Source organism: Eufriesea mexicana, unplaced genomic scaffold, assembly GCF_001483705.2.
Source record: "Eufriesea mexicana isolate 0111107269 unplaced genomic scaffold, ASM148370v2 scaffold168, whole genome shotgun sequence".
NCBI lineage: Eukaryota > Metazoa > Arthropoda > Insecta > Hymenoptera > Apidae > Eufriesea > Eufriesea mexicana.
The window spans coordinates 173,388-190,282 of NW_016908333.1; the positions used below are offsets into that span (position 1 = coordinate 173,388).

At 40.5% G+C, this 16,895-nt stretch overlaps 2 protein-coding genes across 3 annotated transcripts in view; both read right to left on the reverse strand.

Annotated features, from left to right (window-relative positions):
• Positions 1-52: 52 nt before the first annotated feature.
• LOC108555267 (vesicle-associated membrane protein 4) lies at positions 53-1,766 on the reverse strand. 2 transcript variants are annotated; one of them, XM_017910841.1, is made up of 6 exons: positions 1,549-1,766; positions 1,405-1,454; positions 1,270-1,320; positions 877-1,109; positions 422-497; positions 89-154 (listed from the first exon to the last, which is right to left on the reverse strand). In XM_017910841.1, the coding sequence occupies exons 1-5, from the start codon at positions 1,612-1,614 to the stop codon at positions 460-462; spliced, it is 438 nt and encodes a 145-aa protein (XP_017766330.1). In that variant the 5' UTR covers positions 1,615-1,766; the 3' UTR covers positions 89-154; positions 422-459. The 2 variants fall into 2 exon arrangements, with proteins under 2 accessions (XP_017766331.1, XP_017766330.1); XM_017910842.1 differs by lacking the exon at positions 422-497 and having other exon boundaries at positions 53-154.
• Positions 1,767-3,348: 1,582 nt separating this feature from the next.
• The window catches only part of LOC108555274 (uncharacterized), a 56,260-nt gene continuing 42,713 nt past the window's right edge, over positions 3,349-16,895 (reverse strand). Inside the window, exons 5-7 of the mRNA XM_017910849.1 lie at positions 8,590-8,681; positions 6,886-7,078; positions 3,349-5,370 (exon numbers count right to left, since the gene is read on the reverse strand). Coding sequence (XP_017766338.1) covers positions 5,090-5,370; positions 6,886-7,078; positions 8,590-8,681 — 566 coding nt within the window. The 3' untranslated portion in view covers positions 3,349-5,089. The remainder of the gene's footprint in view (positions 5,371-6,885; positions 7,079-8,589; positions 8,682-16,895) is intronic.

The window sequence follows — 16,895 nt, forward strand, 5'->3', positions numbered from 1 at the left end:
TTAAAAATAACAATGTATGTATTTATATAAACTTATGATAATAATACACGTATAGAATCCATGAAAGACAGGTACAAATATAAACGTACGCTCGTAAACGGTAGTGTTCAGTCTGGTGGGTGCCTCGGTTATGAATATTTCACGGCGATGGATACTGAAAAATAAAACGCCAGTGATGCGTACACGTTCCACCGTGAACCAATTATCAAAGCGAAATGAAACGCGTGTATATTCGAAGGAGCAATGGACAGTGTCAGAAATGCAAGAGAGAACGCGTGTTTGAATTTGTTCAGCTTGGTTATCGATGCGATCAATTTCGTAGCAACCGCGTAAGGCAACCTACCTAGCCGTCAAAATGGGCAAAAACAAGCTACAGCGGAGGCGCGTGATTAGATTACAGGTGGAAAACAGTGATGAATACCTGGAATCGAACGATCGAGGCTCGCTACACCGTGTTCGCTATCTGAGAACCAGGTAAAGCACCATGATGTCCAGAACTGAAAACGATACGCGATCTGACTACGTGAACTGTGTTGAAAACGATTTCTTTATATGCCAGCCAATGATTTAGCACGAAGAGCACAATTTGAAGGAATGAGAGGTAATGCGGTGCACGATGTTCACGATAGATGAACACAGACGTTCGACGTGTAAATTAGAAATGCGCAATCGCATTTGAAAGCACCGTGTCTCGAAAAAGGGGAATCATTCTCCTCGAAAAGGGGAGAAAAATTGCCTTCTCTCGAACAGAGAGTATCGATATTTTCTACGATTTTGTACCACCAACGATTGAGCATTTCCGCTTTAACTGTGAAATGCAATGAAGAAAACAACATGCGCTTATCATGCACTCTTCGATGAGAATGTGAGCCATACCGATGATACAGATGACGACGGTCACTGTAATAGTAACGAGGATAATCCTTGTTTTGAAGTTCTGCAGCCATGCTCTTTGCTGAGCTTTCTTCGCGGTTGCCCTAAATTCGCTTCCAGCCATGGTCAGTCGATCGCTAGCTTCTTGAAGATCCTCCAGCCTCTCCCCGCGTTCCATTACCTTCTGCACGTTCTCCCTCATCACCTCCGTCACTTCTTGAATTTGCAATCTGACGCTAAAACCGAAAAAGAAGCGTCAACCATACGATCCTCGAGGGTTTCGCAAGCGATTACTCTTTATCGTTTCTAAAGCGATTATCCGGTAGCAAAGTTCGCGTGGACGAACGTTACGAAAGCAAACCGAGATCTACTTACGGAAATGGAAGATACCCTTACCTATCCATCTTGCCATCCGTCTTGGTATCGGTTGACGAGGTACTCGGTCGACTAGAATAAAAACATTGCCGATTATTTCACGCGAAAACGGTCACATCGATGGTAGAAAATGATAATTCGATCGTCTCGACTCACTTGAATAACATATTTTCATCCTGATCGCTGTCGTGCTCCAACAGCAGCTCCTGAAACGATAACGCATTTGAATTTCCCGCCGTGCCGCGGCTACGTCACCGAGCTGTCGCAGCTATAGCAGCCAGCTTGTCGAAGACCACTCACCTTTTCGTCCTTCGCTGCAGTTTTTATGTCCTCCTGGGACAAATCCCATTTGCTAGTCGTAGACATGTTCAGGATCGGTTATTTTCCAGCCGCGTTTTGTTACACAGATCGTTACACCCGCCGCGCCACGGGTAATACTTTCGAGCGTGCTTCGATACGCTACAAGAACACACGACACGTAGCCATATTGCTGGGATACAGGCCGTCTCGTTCTATTGGGAACGGGAGGTGGATCTAGTGTGACCGTCTCTACGCCAGATGGCGCTGCCGGCGCATCCGGAACAACGTGCACGTGGAATCAACTAGATCTCCCGCGGTGCACGTGAATTCTTTAACTCTTTTATCGAAAAGAAACGTCTATTCTTAGACGAAAAGACTTTTTTGGAGGAATATTACGTTCGGAATTACATTCCCTCGTTTTCCCTGGTATATTTCCATCCTGGAAAGTTTCACAGCGTTCTTTTTATCTGTTACGAAAGGATAGGGAGAATTAGGCGATCGATAGCACGATTCGTGTATATTGCTTTTATTTCGACATAGACACCTAGGATCTAAGATCTACCACAGATATAGAATACATCACGATAGATAACAAAATATGTTGATTGTCGTGTAAACGTGCAGGGACTTTTCGTGAAACGACTCTCGGTACGGTTTCGGACAAGGGTCGTCGTGAATCCTGTTAAACGATATCCCATTACAGGTAGACCGTAAAAGCTTCGTTCGCTTTCTCCAAGGATTAAGAGTCTTTTTGTTCTTTTCTCTTTTTTCAAAGGAAAAAACGAAGGGAAATTCGGTTCGTTCCCTGCACGAGTTTCTCTCATGCGTAGCATCGTTCTTACAGAGTAGAAAAACGTCGATCGCGTGGATGACAGATCGCAATGAAACATGTCGGACGAGATTGCGCATATAAAAATAGACCAGCCTTTCTGGGGTATCCGTGACTGTGAGGTATCCACGATTTCGTAGGACGATTAACAAGATTCGTAACGGGGCGTCGAGTTCCATCGACGTTACACGAACGATGCTCGAGAAAATATAGCCGTTTGAATTTCGCAATGCTCTTTCTCCTTTTTGCGAAACGATGTGACTCGATAGGAAGGGGCAGAGCGTGACAGCGATGGCGCGCGAATGTCTAACGATTAAATGCGAATGATCGATTAGTTTTGCTACACAGAAGCCGCTGGTCGATATGCGAAGCGATTATTTCGGTTACAAATACTCGCAACGTCGCGACGTCGCTGAAACGATCGGCTGTTATCGGTAACCAGCTGGCCTTGGCGGAAACAGAAGTACACTAATAACGATAACACGATAAGTTACATGCACATGTACCGACGGAGAGACCGTTCTCCATCCGTCTTGTACGTTCTTAGGCCGTCCCTACTCGATTTAATTTCCTTTTTCCCCCTATTTTCGCTCGCCTCGACAACCCTGTCTGTCGATACTTGGCCCAAAGCTTCGTTCCGCGGGAGTGCGACGAAACGGAAATCGAACTCGCGTCTTCTCTGTCTGTGGAAGACAAATTAAAACGTATTACGAGCGAATCTCCCGCTAAATTTACCCTTGATCGGAGACGCTATTTTAGCTGCTATTTTAGCCGCGAAAAGCGACGCGAGTCCCCGCGTCGAGACCTCCGAAATGATCTAGAACTTCCGTAGAACATCTTATTCCATACATATACATATATATAATGGCTTAACTATTAACGTTGCGTTATATTTATACGCGATGTCGTATAGAAGCATTGGGACGTCCAGCGTCGCTCGTGGTGGACGAAACCAGCGTCCAGCGAGTGGAACTGTGAGCTCCGATCCGATTTGGCTCGATCCTCGAAGCGAGATTTCGTGTTTGCCGGCAGGCAGCTGGCCGTCAATGACGAGAAACGTCGTCGCTCGAGTTCTACCCAGGTGTTCGGTTAATTTCAGTAATTAAACCCGTCCGCGAGGTTTTCTGCTCTTTGGCAAGCGCGACCGCTCCGAGAACCGAGCCAGAGCAGCGAATCGGTGCCGGTTCCAGGGCTAACTTTCGCCTTGACACGAATCGATTCGTTTCGGAAGTAAACAGTGATCGGCCGTTTTTATCTCGATTAATGGCAGCCGTTTAATTGAGGCTGTTATATCGCGTTGCCGCAATTATCGGGAAACTCTCTCTCTCTCTGCATTTCTGCACGTGTGCACGCGTTACACGTGGAACGTAGATAACTAGATACACAGGTAGACAGACAGATAGATAGACGGGGAGAGGGAGAGAGACACCGTGTTGGCTTTTCGTCACGAGGCAGTCCGATATAGAGCGATTTACGTAAAGCCACCGACGCGGTTCTTTTTTAAAATTCGCATTTGCATACGGACATGGCACGCGTGGCACTGGCAAACGGAGTAATCGAGATCGGCGTTCTCGAACGGAAGGATCTCGGCAACAGAACGAGATAAACCTTCGAGTTCTTTCGACACCTTCCACCATAAAGCTGCCTATTTTCACTCTATGTGTAAACGAGCACGTGTACGACACTCGCAGTTGCAGCACGAGAGGTAAAAGACACGTGTCAGCCATTAGATGCTAATAAATAATCAAACACGAAGTGGCTGCCAAATTTACTCGTGCCGGAGTCCCACGATGAATTCTTCGGCCATCCGTCTTCCGTTCCGATCTCGAGGCCCGGCGTCCAATGGCGGCAGCTCGATTTTTCACGCTATTACGCGTTATTCGGCAATCGCAGCCGTGATAAGCGAGAATTTCGTTAACTTATCTGTAGCCTCGGCTGCGAGATAATCGACCGGAATTACAGAGTCCACGGTTCGAAGTAGCCAAAGCGATCGAACACGTCTGTGCGCTCGGCAAAGCGGAAGAAACGAGCATCCGAAGAATCGAGGAGCAAATTGTTCTTCGCGTTGCAATCAATTTTCGATTTCGTTCCTCGATTGCGAGCCGCCTATCCCGCTTGACAGGCGAGCGAGAGGCAGAGCAAATATTATTCGAGGGTGAAGAGGGCACGACTGGAAGGGTGAAAGTCTCCTTGTTTGCACGCCTTTCTAGGACACGGTACGCGTAGGCCTGAATTCGTTATCGGACTAAAAACCTGGCGAAAAATCGATATCCGCGGAAACGTCGCGCCTCGGTGCACCGTTCAATCACGGTCTGCTATCCCTCGTTTCGCTCGTCCCTGCGACAGGCTGGGAGTAACGCTTTCCCGTCGTGCTCCGTTCCTCGATGCTAATGTATACCATTACCTTCCACCATTTTCATCCGATCGGAAAATTCTGCTAATCGAAAATTGCCATCGCTACGGACCAACTTTTCCATCGTCGGAATTCCCAATTTAGTGAATTCCCAACGAATTCCTAAAGAATTCCCAACGAATTCCCAACGATTTTTACCCCCTTTAACCAATTTTCCTCGCAAATTAAATGAAGCAAAACGAGGATTTATTTGCTAAAATTTAGTCCAAGTTTTCGCAGAGATTGACGCGTTTTACCTTTAAATTCGCGTGACACGTCGAGAATATCGAACGTCAGCGATCGATGATCGCGATATCCCCTTACAGCACGTGCAGGTTCTCGCAGCTCTTGCTCTTGCTGTCGTTCAAGCACATCTTGTGCAGTATCTCCCTGGCGAGATTCAAGCTGAGCGCTGTCTTGCTGCCGTGCAGCTTTGACAGAATCTTCCTCTTGCTACCCTGGCGTTTCAGCTTCTTGTCACGGCTCTCGCGAAGCCGGATCTGCTTCAGCACGCCCACCAGAAGCTCGTCCACGTTGTGCTGGATGCCGCTCGACGTCTCGATGAACTTGCACTCCCGCAACGTCGCCAGTTGTTTGCCCTCTTTGAAACAATACCAATCATTCGATACCGTCATCGCGATTCTACCCTTTTTTTTGGCAAGCTTTACCGAATTTCCCGCGTCGAGAGCTTCGAATTCTCCGAACTCGCTTTAACGCTAAACGTACCGAGCGGAGTCAAAGGACTCCTTTCAAAATTTACTTTATAGATCGTACATTCATTGTTACAATATTTTCTTCGCTCATCTGACTTTCTGTAAATTATCATATTATCCGATTATCTAATTTCTCGCTTTCCGTATTTTTCTTAACTTATTTTGTACCGAGACAAATTTTCTGCATATCTTATATACCACGAGGTGTTGGTTATTTCACCCCTTATGGTAGGAATAGCTGTGTGTAAAATATCGGTACGTTTAGTGTTAACACATTGCATACCGTCCGCGAGTTTTCTCGTTTTTCACGCGCCATCTGTTATGGGCCTTAGATGTCAGCGCACTGTCTTATCAAAGTATGCGGCTGCTGGCGAATGTCTTAGAAATTTCTATGCGGTACGCAATGTGTTAACACGTTAAACGCCACGTCGGTTTTACCTGCCGTTCCGTTTACGCTACAGTTAACCGTCATGCGGGCCCTTTTGGGCCATATGGACCGGCGAGGCTTGAACGGAAAATCTAGCGCCAGTCCCTAGGGACCGACGTGGCGTTTAACGTGTTAATCCTTTGCAGACGAAAACAACTGATAGAGCAAGGGATTCATAAATGTGTCTCACGTAAACGCGTTACTATGGCCCAGAAACACGTATGTGCGTCCGCTGTTGCGGCCCTAGGACCGCACGTCGCAAGTTAAGTGCATTGACTGTTTTATATCGTTACCAACGTTGCTATGAACAAAAATCGCGTTTAACTCTTTGCGAATTGACTGGCACTGAGTAAATCGTACCGTAAGGCCCAGCCATTGTCGCCATAGTCATTCAAAACTACCAAGCTCATTTCTACTTGTTAAACGCGATTTTCGTTCATAACGACGCTGACAATGAGAACACGAAACAGTCCTCCACTTAACTTGGGACGCGAGGGTCCTAGGACCGCAACAGCGGCCGCATATTTGCGTTTCGTGGATTATGTTTACGTGGAACAGAACTCTGACGCGCTTTCGAAGCTCGCAGAAATTTTAAGCTTCCGGTGAACTCGGAGCTTCGCCTGCCGTGAAAAGGGAGGAAAAATCGCGCTATTGTTTAAACCGTTGCATCGCTCGAAATACGCGATTACCGACAGAATTTTTGCTTTTCCAGCGTAATACGCCCACTGCTCTTTCCCGGAGCTTCTAAAAATCGCGACAAGCAACGGATGCACGCGGTGCATGAAGATAGGAAATTGGAAAAAGGGACAAAAACTCTGCTACTGAAAAACTGTTAATAGGTTTTCTCTTTCAGGATATGAGATTTTAATATTCGAGTATCTATAACGGATGGAGATTCATCGACAGATTCTTCCTTCGCGATTTTACCATTATTCCTGGCAATTTACCCGAATTTACCCGACGAATGGAAACTTACCATTTGCCGTGACCGTTCGACTTCTCGCGAGGTCCGACTTGTTACCGACCACGATCACGGATCGTTCCTGCGTGTGATGTTCCCGCCACAGATAGTTCAGCATCTCCTCCGCGACTTGGAAGCTCGTGCGGGATACGATGGAGTACACCACGATGCAGGCGTGTGGCTCGTAGGTGGACAAAGAATTCTCCACCTACGCAGAACACGTGCAAACAATCGTGCTAATACTTCGGGTCCTTCGTCGGCTAGATACACTCGTTTGATTAAACAGCTTTTCTTCGTTATTTCGTTTGCTCGAAAATCAAGTATTAGATGTATATATAGAATGGATCACTATATGTTGTCAACATATATATTCGCGTCATTGTTATTACACGTGACGAAAAATAATTTCGGAGAAAGTTGATTGGTTTCGAGTTAGTACGTTTTACTAGTTTCGTTGTGGGTGGACGAGTAGAGGACGTATGAACCTCGACCTATCCAACAATTTGGGACGATTCGATTCGAATCGTTGCAACATTAATATAGGTGTCATGATTTTCTAACTACGTTAAAATTATAACGTTGAAAATAAGATATTTACAAAAATCAATCTCTTGGGAGAAATAGATAAGAATTAGGGGATCAGGGCAAGCTGCAATTGCACACCCTCTTTTATCCCTCTAGTTTTGTCTCTCCCTGTGTGAATTAGAATATGGAAGATATACCTTCTTAAGAATAGAATGAAGATAATTATAAAGAACGATAGTTATTTCTTTTTGCCCATAATCTCAATACAAATAAAGTATTACCATATTATACAACTGTATGAACACAGTTCTGTTAGGCTTTTAATACTCCCAAATTTCCCGTGATATATTTTGTTGAAAATAAGATACGTCTTGACGTATTTGCAAAAATCAATCCCTTAAGAGAAATAAATATGTCTTTGAACTATGCGTCGAAGAGGTTCCGGGAATTATAAGAATTATGGGACCGGGACGAGCTGCAATTGCATACCCTTTTTCATTCCCCTAGTTTTGTCTCTCTCTACCTACAATTAGAATACGGAAGATATATCTTAATTCTTAAGAATAGAATAAAGATAATTATAAAGAACGATTGCTATTTCTTCTTATCCATAATCGCAATATATAATATCCCCTGATTTAATAATTTTTTAAAATAAATGAGTTAGTACATTTCTGTATAGAATATCAAGGTGCATCTACTGATGCGATAAAAATTATACGATTCTGTTTGAAAAAATGATAAAGATCATCACGTATCCACCTACACTCGTCCACCTACAAGAGAAATAATATCATCGAAATATGCCACTCGAAATATTTTTCGCTACGCGTAGTGACAACCACGTGAATCTAGATGGCAATAATTGGTGGTCCGCCCTGTATATTAACGTTTTCTTTAGAACTGCGTGGATCTGCCACGAACATCGAATCGAAATGTCAAAGGACCAGCTGTTTCCCCTAATTAACGTTCGAGGTTAATCGAAATATCTTCGTCTATTTAGAATTAAATTCCCTACTTTCATTCAGCTTTCGCTCCCGTGCCGAGCATATTCCGCCCATGCTTGACCTCGATCGCGACCGAAATTTTTACTTTTTCCCAACGGCGTTCCGCGTGTACGGAATTTTAGACAAATTCGTGAAATCCCGTGCCACGCGTGGGTGTAAACAACCCGAAGCTGGAAATGGTACTTACGCTCATCTCCACGTGCGGATGATCGATGAACACCATCTCCGACTCCTCTCCGTCTAGCAGGATCGACACCGTCTTCTCCCCGAACTCGTCATCTGTCGAATAAAATGACTCCGTTGCCGACACCTGACAAAGCTATCGAATAGTCCCGGGGTAAATTCAATTTCCCGCGAATTTTCATTACGCGATCTTCAATTTGACGCAGTTGCACGAAGAAGCTCGCGGAAAACAGAACTCGTCGGTGAAGCACGAACCAACGCCAAAGCGAGGTCTTTTTATCCAGCTAGCAACGAGCCCTCCTCGGACAAAATTTTCCACTGAAAACCCCGCCGGAACTTCGTACCGCGAACCACTTGCAGCTACGTAGCGACAAAGGAAGCTGAATTCTCGCTCGACGGACCGAGATGCGGTAAAAGAAGACGTGGTAACGCTGTGCGTGCTGTATTTCCTAGAAATCTTAACGTTCCCTTGCAACAGCCACGAGGAATTAAATTCGAAATTACGAAAGGGACTCGCGCCACGGAATTGAATGACGTCCGCAGTACCTTTGACAGCCCCCTTTAAACCCCTTCACGGACCAAATTTCGGACTTTATTTCTAACTTTCTACATTCCGATTTATCCCCCTGAACGTGGAAAGTAACAGTGTCCAATAAATTTTAAGTGTTTCTCGAAACTGTTAATTAAGAGATTCTTATATAGTTTATTTTCCTGAACACGAATCCGTAATCTAAGTTGTTTTATCGTTCTAGGTTTTCGAAAATTACGAGTTTCTTTAAAAACGCGCGACTTTTTACTGTATCGAAGCATTATATAATTTCATTTTTTATGTGTATAATATGTGTATGTCTTTATGTACTTATTTATACTAAGCGCGGAATTATAAGAAATTTTTATAAATCACTTGTAATTTGCAACAGTTTCGTTATTTGATATTTAATACATTGATACGAATAAATTTTTAATATGAAGTTGTTAAAAAATAAAGTCTCATCTCACTTTAAAGATGAGGGTGAATTGTCTAACGGGTTTATTTTTCGGGAAATACTTCGTTTTAGCCAAAAATACAGAGGAAATAAAAATATTTATCCCATAGTTTATAAAAATGTATAAATTATCAAATTCATCGTTAATAACAAATTGCTCAAAGCATAAAAATACTTAATATAAACATCATGGAAAGCATCATGGAAATTTATATTCTAAAAGGATGAATAAAGTTTATAAATTATTAAACCTATCGCTAATAACAAAATAATATATAACAAATTGTTCACGACGTAAATGTATAATAAAAGAGAAGAAATTAATAAATTATTGGTTATTACTTGCACTTATATCGTACGTAAGTAAAAATGTACATATAATTTGCAAAAAAGTTTATAAATTATTAATTATATTGTTAACAACAAATTAATATTGTTATTAACAAATTGCTTGCAACGTATATTTATAATAAAAGTGAAAAAATTAATAAATTATTGGCTACTAAGGCGGAAAAATAATAGTTAATGGAATCGATAATGTTCGGAAATTTTCGATCGGGGTGGGGAGCTCGGCCGATCGTCGGCTATATAAAGGGCGACGCGACGCAGCATAACTCATTTGTTGGTTCGACTTCGGAAGTGTAACATCTAAATTTTCGCAGTGCGCGAGGGGTGAGGGTCCGAAGTGAGGTTGGGGCTGGCTACCCCAACCCACGCCTCACCCCATTAAACAATTTACTAATAATTTTTTTTATTTTCAGCTATTAATTATATTTTTCTTTCAGATTTTAATTATTTTTTAATTTTTCAGGTATTAATTATTTTTTTCTATTTCAGATGTTATTTTTCATTTATATTCATTTATATTTGGACATTCGAATATTTCGTATAATATTCGAATGTCTCGTCGTTGGGTTGTTCATGTCTAATCGTTGGATTGTTTATATCTCATTGTTAGGTTTCTTATCTCTCATCGTTGGATTCTTAATAATTTTTTATTTTTCAGGTTTAATTCATTATTTTTTCAGGTTTTAATATTTTTTTCTTTTCAGGGTTTAATTATTTTTTCCCTTTTCAAATCACATTTCTTCGTTTTTATTGATCTTTACTTGAAAATTCGAATATTTCATCTAATATATTCGAATGTTTCGTTGTTGGTTAGGTTATGTCTCATCGATGGTTTGCTTCTTCCATTTGGTTAACCTTCATGGTTTCTATTCGTTCGTTTTCTTTCCTCACACTAATCCGCTTCTTTTCAGGTTTATATTAACAATAATATGTTCTGTTTTAGCTTTTAGGTTTCTCAAGATTCTCAAGTTTCCTGAAGACTTCATTTGGGACACATCAATGGACAACGCAGGATGTTAGATGTAAGTAGACCTAAGTATTCATAAGATAGATACCTAGGCTAAGTTTCATGTGCGCGCTATCTGTGCAAAGGTAAGTTACCTAACTTGGAGCGAATTTCATATTTTTCCTCCCTTAACCCTCTCGTTACCAAACAGAACATAATTGTTCTCGCGATAAACGCGATTATTCTCAAGTACCGACTAGCCTACGCGACGTACTCCCCTGTACTCGGCAACTTCACGTCACATAAGTCATCCTCACGACTCGTCTCCGACACTCATTTCCAGCCACTGTCAATCTCGTCATGCATCGAGTTCCAGGGAGGCCCTCGGGTCTTTGTTTCTTCTGGACTCGATGCGGGGGTCCGGCACCCTGGTCGTACGCGACTGGGGCATGGGCCTGCAGCTGGACGGGCATAGTGTCTACGGTTAGACCACAGGGATGATTAAGTTCTACCCCGTGTGGCTGGGATGCGAAGTGTCTGTCTGGCTTGCAAGGCCCCGCCGGACCCTCGTATCGACTCTGGGGGTTTCACTGGTTCAGGGACTATCCTTGGTCCACGTGTAAGTCTTGACGAGAACGACAGTGACTGGACTTGGACTAGGTTCGATCGGGAGGGTGCCGAGGCATGAAGTTGTCTTGTACACGAGAGTACGTCTCATAGGCTAGTCGGTCTTCTGAATAATCGCGTACTCGTTCGGGCGCGTCGCGATTTGCATTTAGTTTTTCTTTGCTCGCGTTTTTCATATTTGATTCCCTAAATTTGTGGGAACATAGAAATATTAGAGTCTTAGAGTTGCGACAGTATAGTAATAAATTTTAGTATACCGTATCGTAGACCCTTTTGTAAGACACGAAATATAATAAAGTGTCAGTAGATTCGCTTTAACTTCTTTCGCTCCAAGTTAGTTTAGGTTACCTTTGATACAGACAGCGCCAGTAGGATGCGCCACTAGGGCGCATGTCCGGGTCTCGATACGTAGCCACCTCCTCGTGGTGAGACCTGGTAATTGGTATCGTTTTCCAAAGAACAATCTTTGGGAAACGATACCGAGCTAAGAGCTACGCACTAAGTTTAAAAGACATTTCTTATTTCTTGTAAATTTTCAATATTCCCTTTGAGCTTTGAAAATGAAGACTTGGAAATATCTATTAAAATAGTATGCAGATTAAGATGAATAAAGGTAAGTAAGGTAAGCAAGGTAAGAAAGGTAAGTAAAATAATTAAAAATTTCTTACAATGAGTAGACTATCCTATAGTATGTATATTTATGCAAACCCTGCCAATTTCCATCCTCTGGAATTCTTGGAAATGATGTCATTTCTTGGAAGTGGCACAATGGCTCCTGTCATATTATGTTCTCCTGATACAAAATCGCGAAATCGGCCAGAAACTTTTCTTCGAGGCGGTAAAAGTATTGTCCGAGAATTCTTGGAAATGACGTCAATTCTTGGAAGTGTCTCAACGAGGCACCTTCTTTCATGTTATATATTCCTAATACAAAATCGCAAAATCGGCCGAAAATTTCTCGCTGAAGCTGAGAAAATTGTGTCCACTGAATTCATGAAAATGACGTTATTCAAATACATAGAAATGTATAAATAGTACAAAATAAATAGTTATTATTAATAACAAATTAATATCGAGAATAATAAATTGTTCACAGCGTGAATTTATAACAAACGTAAAAAAATTAATGAAATATTAGTCATTACTTAAATCTATAAAGTACTAATGTTAAAATGTACCTACAATTTGCAAAAGGATCATAAATTATTACATTTATTGCTAATAAGAAATTGCTCATAACGTAAATTTATAATACAAGTGAAAAAATTACTAAACTATTGACTATTATTAGAACATATAACTTTTATGTGTTAAAGTGCCTATAATTTGCAATCTATAACTTAAACAAATTTGATAAATTGTTACACTTGTTGTTAATAACAAATTAATATTGCTAGTAACAAATTCTCTGTAACGTATATTAAAGATAAAGCTCAAAAATATTAATAAATTCTCGCTTATTACTTTACAAATATGATACTAATGTAAAAATGTGCCTATAATTTGGAAAAGATTTATTAATTAATACACTTATTGTTAATAACAAATTGTTCACAACGTAAATTTATAGTACAAGTGGAAAAATTACTAAATTATAGGCTATTACTAGTATATATAACGTATTTGTGCAAAATTTGCATAAAGCTGATAAATTTCTACACTTATTGTTAATAACAAATTAAAATCCATAATAACAAATATTTTGCAACGTATATTAACGATAAAAGTCAAAAAAGTTAATAAATCATTACGTTCTACTTAAACAAACAACATATTCGTGTTAAAATGTATCCATAACTTACAAAAAGTTAATAAATCATTAAATTTATTGCTAATGACAAATTAAAACCATTGATAACAAATAGTTTGCAACGTATATTAACGATAAAAGTCAAAAAAGTTAATAAATTATTAGTTATTGCGGCGAAAAAGTAACTTTTAAAGGAATCGGTAAAGTTCGGAAATTTTCGCCGATCTTCGGCCGGACGCCGCTATATAAGGGGCCCGCGTGAAGGCTCAAGCCAGTTGTCGTTTCAACTTCGGGAGGGCCGCGTTAATATTCTTTCTGTTTGTTTCAGGATTTAATTATCTTTCAGATTCTATTTCTTTTATTCTAGATTTCATTGTTTGTGCATTCGAGTATTTTGTACAATATGCGAATGCTTCGTCGTTGGTTTATTTATATATCATCGTTGGCTAGATCAATGGCTATTCAGTGGCCATTGTCCACTCTTTTAAATAATTTAACAATAATTTCTGCTTCCAGGTACTAATTATTTTTTGTTTCAGATTTTAATTATCTTTTTTCTTTCAGATTTTATTTCTTTTACTCTAGATTGCATTGTTTGTGCATTCGAGTATTCTGTACAATATTCGAATGCTTTCGTCGTTGGTTTAGTTGTAGATCATCGTTGGCTATATCAATGGCTATTCAGTGGCCATTGTCCACTCTCTTAAATAATTTAACAATAATTTCTTCTTTCAGGTTCTAATTATTTTTTTTCTTCCAGATTTTATTTCTTTCATTCTATTTGTCTCTTTGTTTCAGCATTCGAGTATTTCGTATAATATTCGAATGCTTCGTCGTTGGTTTACTTATGTCTCATCGTTGGCTAAATCTTTCCTTTCACAAATTTTACGACTTCCGTTCGATTTGTTTTCGTTAGAGCGTTCGAGTATTTCGTATAATACTCGAGCGCTTCCTCGTTGGTATGTTTATATCTCACCGTTGGAATGTTTCTGTCTCGTAGTTATGTTGCTCAGGTCTCGTCGTTGGCTTGCTCGTTCCATTTGGTTATTATCCTTGATGGTTTCCTCGTACTAATCCCTTTCCTTTCAGCTACATATTAACAATAATATATTCTGTTTTAGCTTTTAGGTTTCTCAAGATTCTGTTTGCGACACATCAATGAACGATGCGTGCGTTTACTTTTAAGTAATCATAAGATAGATCCATAGACTAAGTATCATGTGCGCGCTGTCTGTACAAAGGTAAGCTACCTAATTTGGAGCGAAATTTATAAATTCTCTATCATTTTCTTATCCCCCTCGTTTAGCAAATAGAACATAATTGTTCTCGCGATAATCGCGATCGTTCGTAAGTACCGACTAGCCTACGCGACGTGCTCTCGTGTACTCGATAAGTACATGCTTCGTAAGTCATCCTCACGACTCGTCTCCGACACTCATTTCCAGTCACTGTCAATCTCGTCATGCATCGGGTTCCAGGGTGACCCCCTCGGATCAGTGCGTCTTCTGACCTCGACGGGGCGGTCCGCTGCCTAAGTCGTACGCGACTGGGGCTCGGGCACATGCTGGCTGACGGACTAGTACCATCTACGGTTAGACCACAGGGATGATTAAGTTCTACCCCGTGTGGCTGGGATGCGAAGTGTCTGTCTTGGCCGGCAACCGCCCAGCAGGGCCCTCGCGTTGACACTAGAAGTTTCATTGGTTCAGGGACTATCCTTGGTCCACGTGTAAGTCTTGGCGAGTGCGACAGTGACTGGAATTGAGCTAGGCCCGATCGGGAGGGTGCCGAGGTATGAAGTTATCTCTGTACACGGGAGTACATCGCCTAGGCTAGTCGGTCTTTCGAATAATCGCGATCTCGTTCGGGCGCGTCGCGATTTTCTATTTGCTCGCGTGTTTGATATTTCATTCCCTATTTTTATGGGAACTTGAAAATATCTTAGCGTTGCGACAGTAGAGTTTCAGTATACCGAATCGAAGTTCCCTTTGTAAGACACGAAATAAAATAAAGTGTCAGTAGAGTCACTTTAACTTAATTCGCTCCAAGTTAGATTAGGGTACCTTTGATACAGGTAGCACCAGCAGGCTGCGCCACTAGGGCGCATGTCGGGTCTCGATGCGTAGCCACCTCCACGTGGTGAGACCTGGTAATTGGTATCGTTTTCCTTTGGGAAACGATATCAAGCTAAGAGTTACGCACAAAGTATAACATATGTCCTATCTCTTGTGAATTTTCACTGTTCCCTTTGGAATTTGAAAATAGAGAGTGGGCAATATCTGTTTAAAAGATATTTAAATGAAGAGGCATTAAGCTAACAAAAAGAGTGCAAGTGCTTCGGGTCACCGATTTAGTTGATACTCTGCAGGTTTGTAGATATCGTCATGCAGTTTAAGAAAATATGTCATTATAGCGGCATCTACTCAATAGTTTTTGAGATATTTACGATTAAAGTTTCATTACTTTTGTAATTATAGATTTATTTCCATTATTTTACAAGTGCAGTCGTGGCGTAAAAGTGACAGATGAATATTGCTGTGGTAATGGACCGTGGTTCGATTCTCGTCCCATAGTTGGTAGGTTTTTAATCTATTCTAAATTTTGTGTTCATTTTCCATCTATGAAAAAATTGTAAATAAAATTTCTTATTAAAATAATTTATTTTTAACGCTTTCTTATGCTAATGTATATTTATTACAAAATACTAAGAATATTATGTAAGAAAAATACTTTTCTATAGCAGTTTTATTTACTACAGGAAATACAAAACCTATCGCTCATGTAAGTATTAATTATTAAATTAAACATCCTATAAGAATGTTGCCTATAATTCCAACTTTGCTGTGCAGCTATAAATTTTCATGAATTAATTACAAAAACTTGGCAATTTATTAATTTTCTATTGTCGAATTGATTTCTAGTATCCAGTTCGAATAAAAATTTTACCGCCTGCGATCAGCGTCATCTATGATTTGGGCACAAAAATCAAGAAAGTAACAGGAATATAGAATAGGCAAGGAGGTCGTCGAAGAGCTGGTCACGTGGCAGCCAAGGACAGAGGGGGGATAGAAAAGGATAGAAGGGCTGCGGCAGTGAAAAATTAATTAATTACTCAATTTCTGTAATTAATTTATGAACTTTTATAATTTCATTGCAAAGCTGGAACTTCAGGCTACATTCTTATATAATTTTCGTACAGAATTTAACTCCAAATTGTTAATTATTAATTTTTCTCTGATAGCGTCTATGATTTCATAATGGCGACCATCACGATCTTCCGTGAGAATATATAATACTAAACGAAACTAGAAGCAACATGTGATCAAAACTTATGTGAGAAGATTTGCAAGAACATTGATTGATAATGAGTGCCTAAATTTTCATAAATTAATTGCGTAGAGGGTTGTAATTAATGAAAAATCAATGGCGTCTTCGACAGCAATTCAAACACTTATTAGAAAATTAATTAATTACTCAATCCCTGCAATTTATTAATAAACTTTTATAATTGCATCGTAACGGCAGATCCTTCAAGAACTTTCCAATATATTTTTCGATATAAATTTGTCCCTTATTAATTAATTATTAATTATTATTCTACGCAGTGTTTGAATTGTTGTCGAAGACGCCATTGGTTTTTCATTAATTACTAT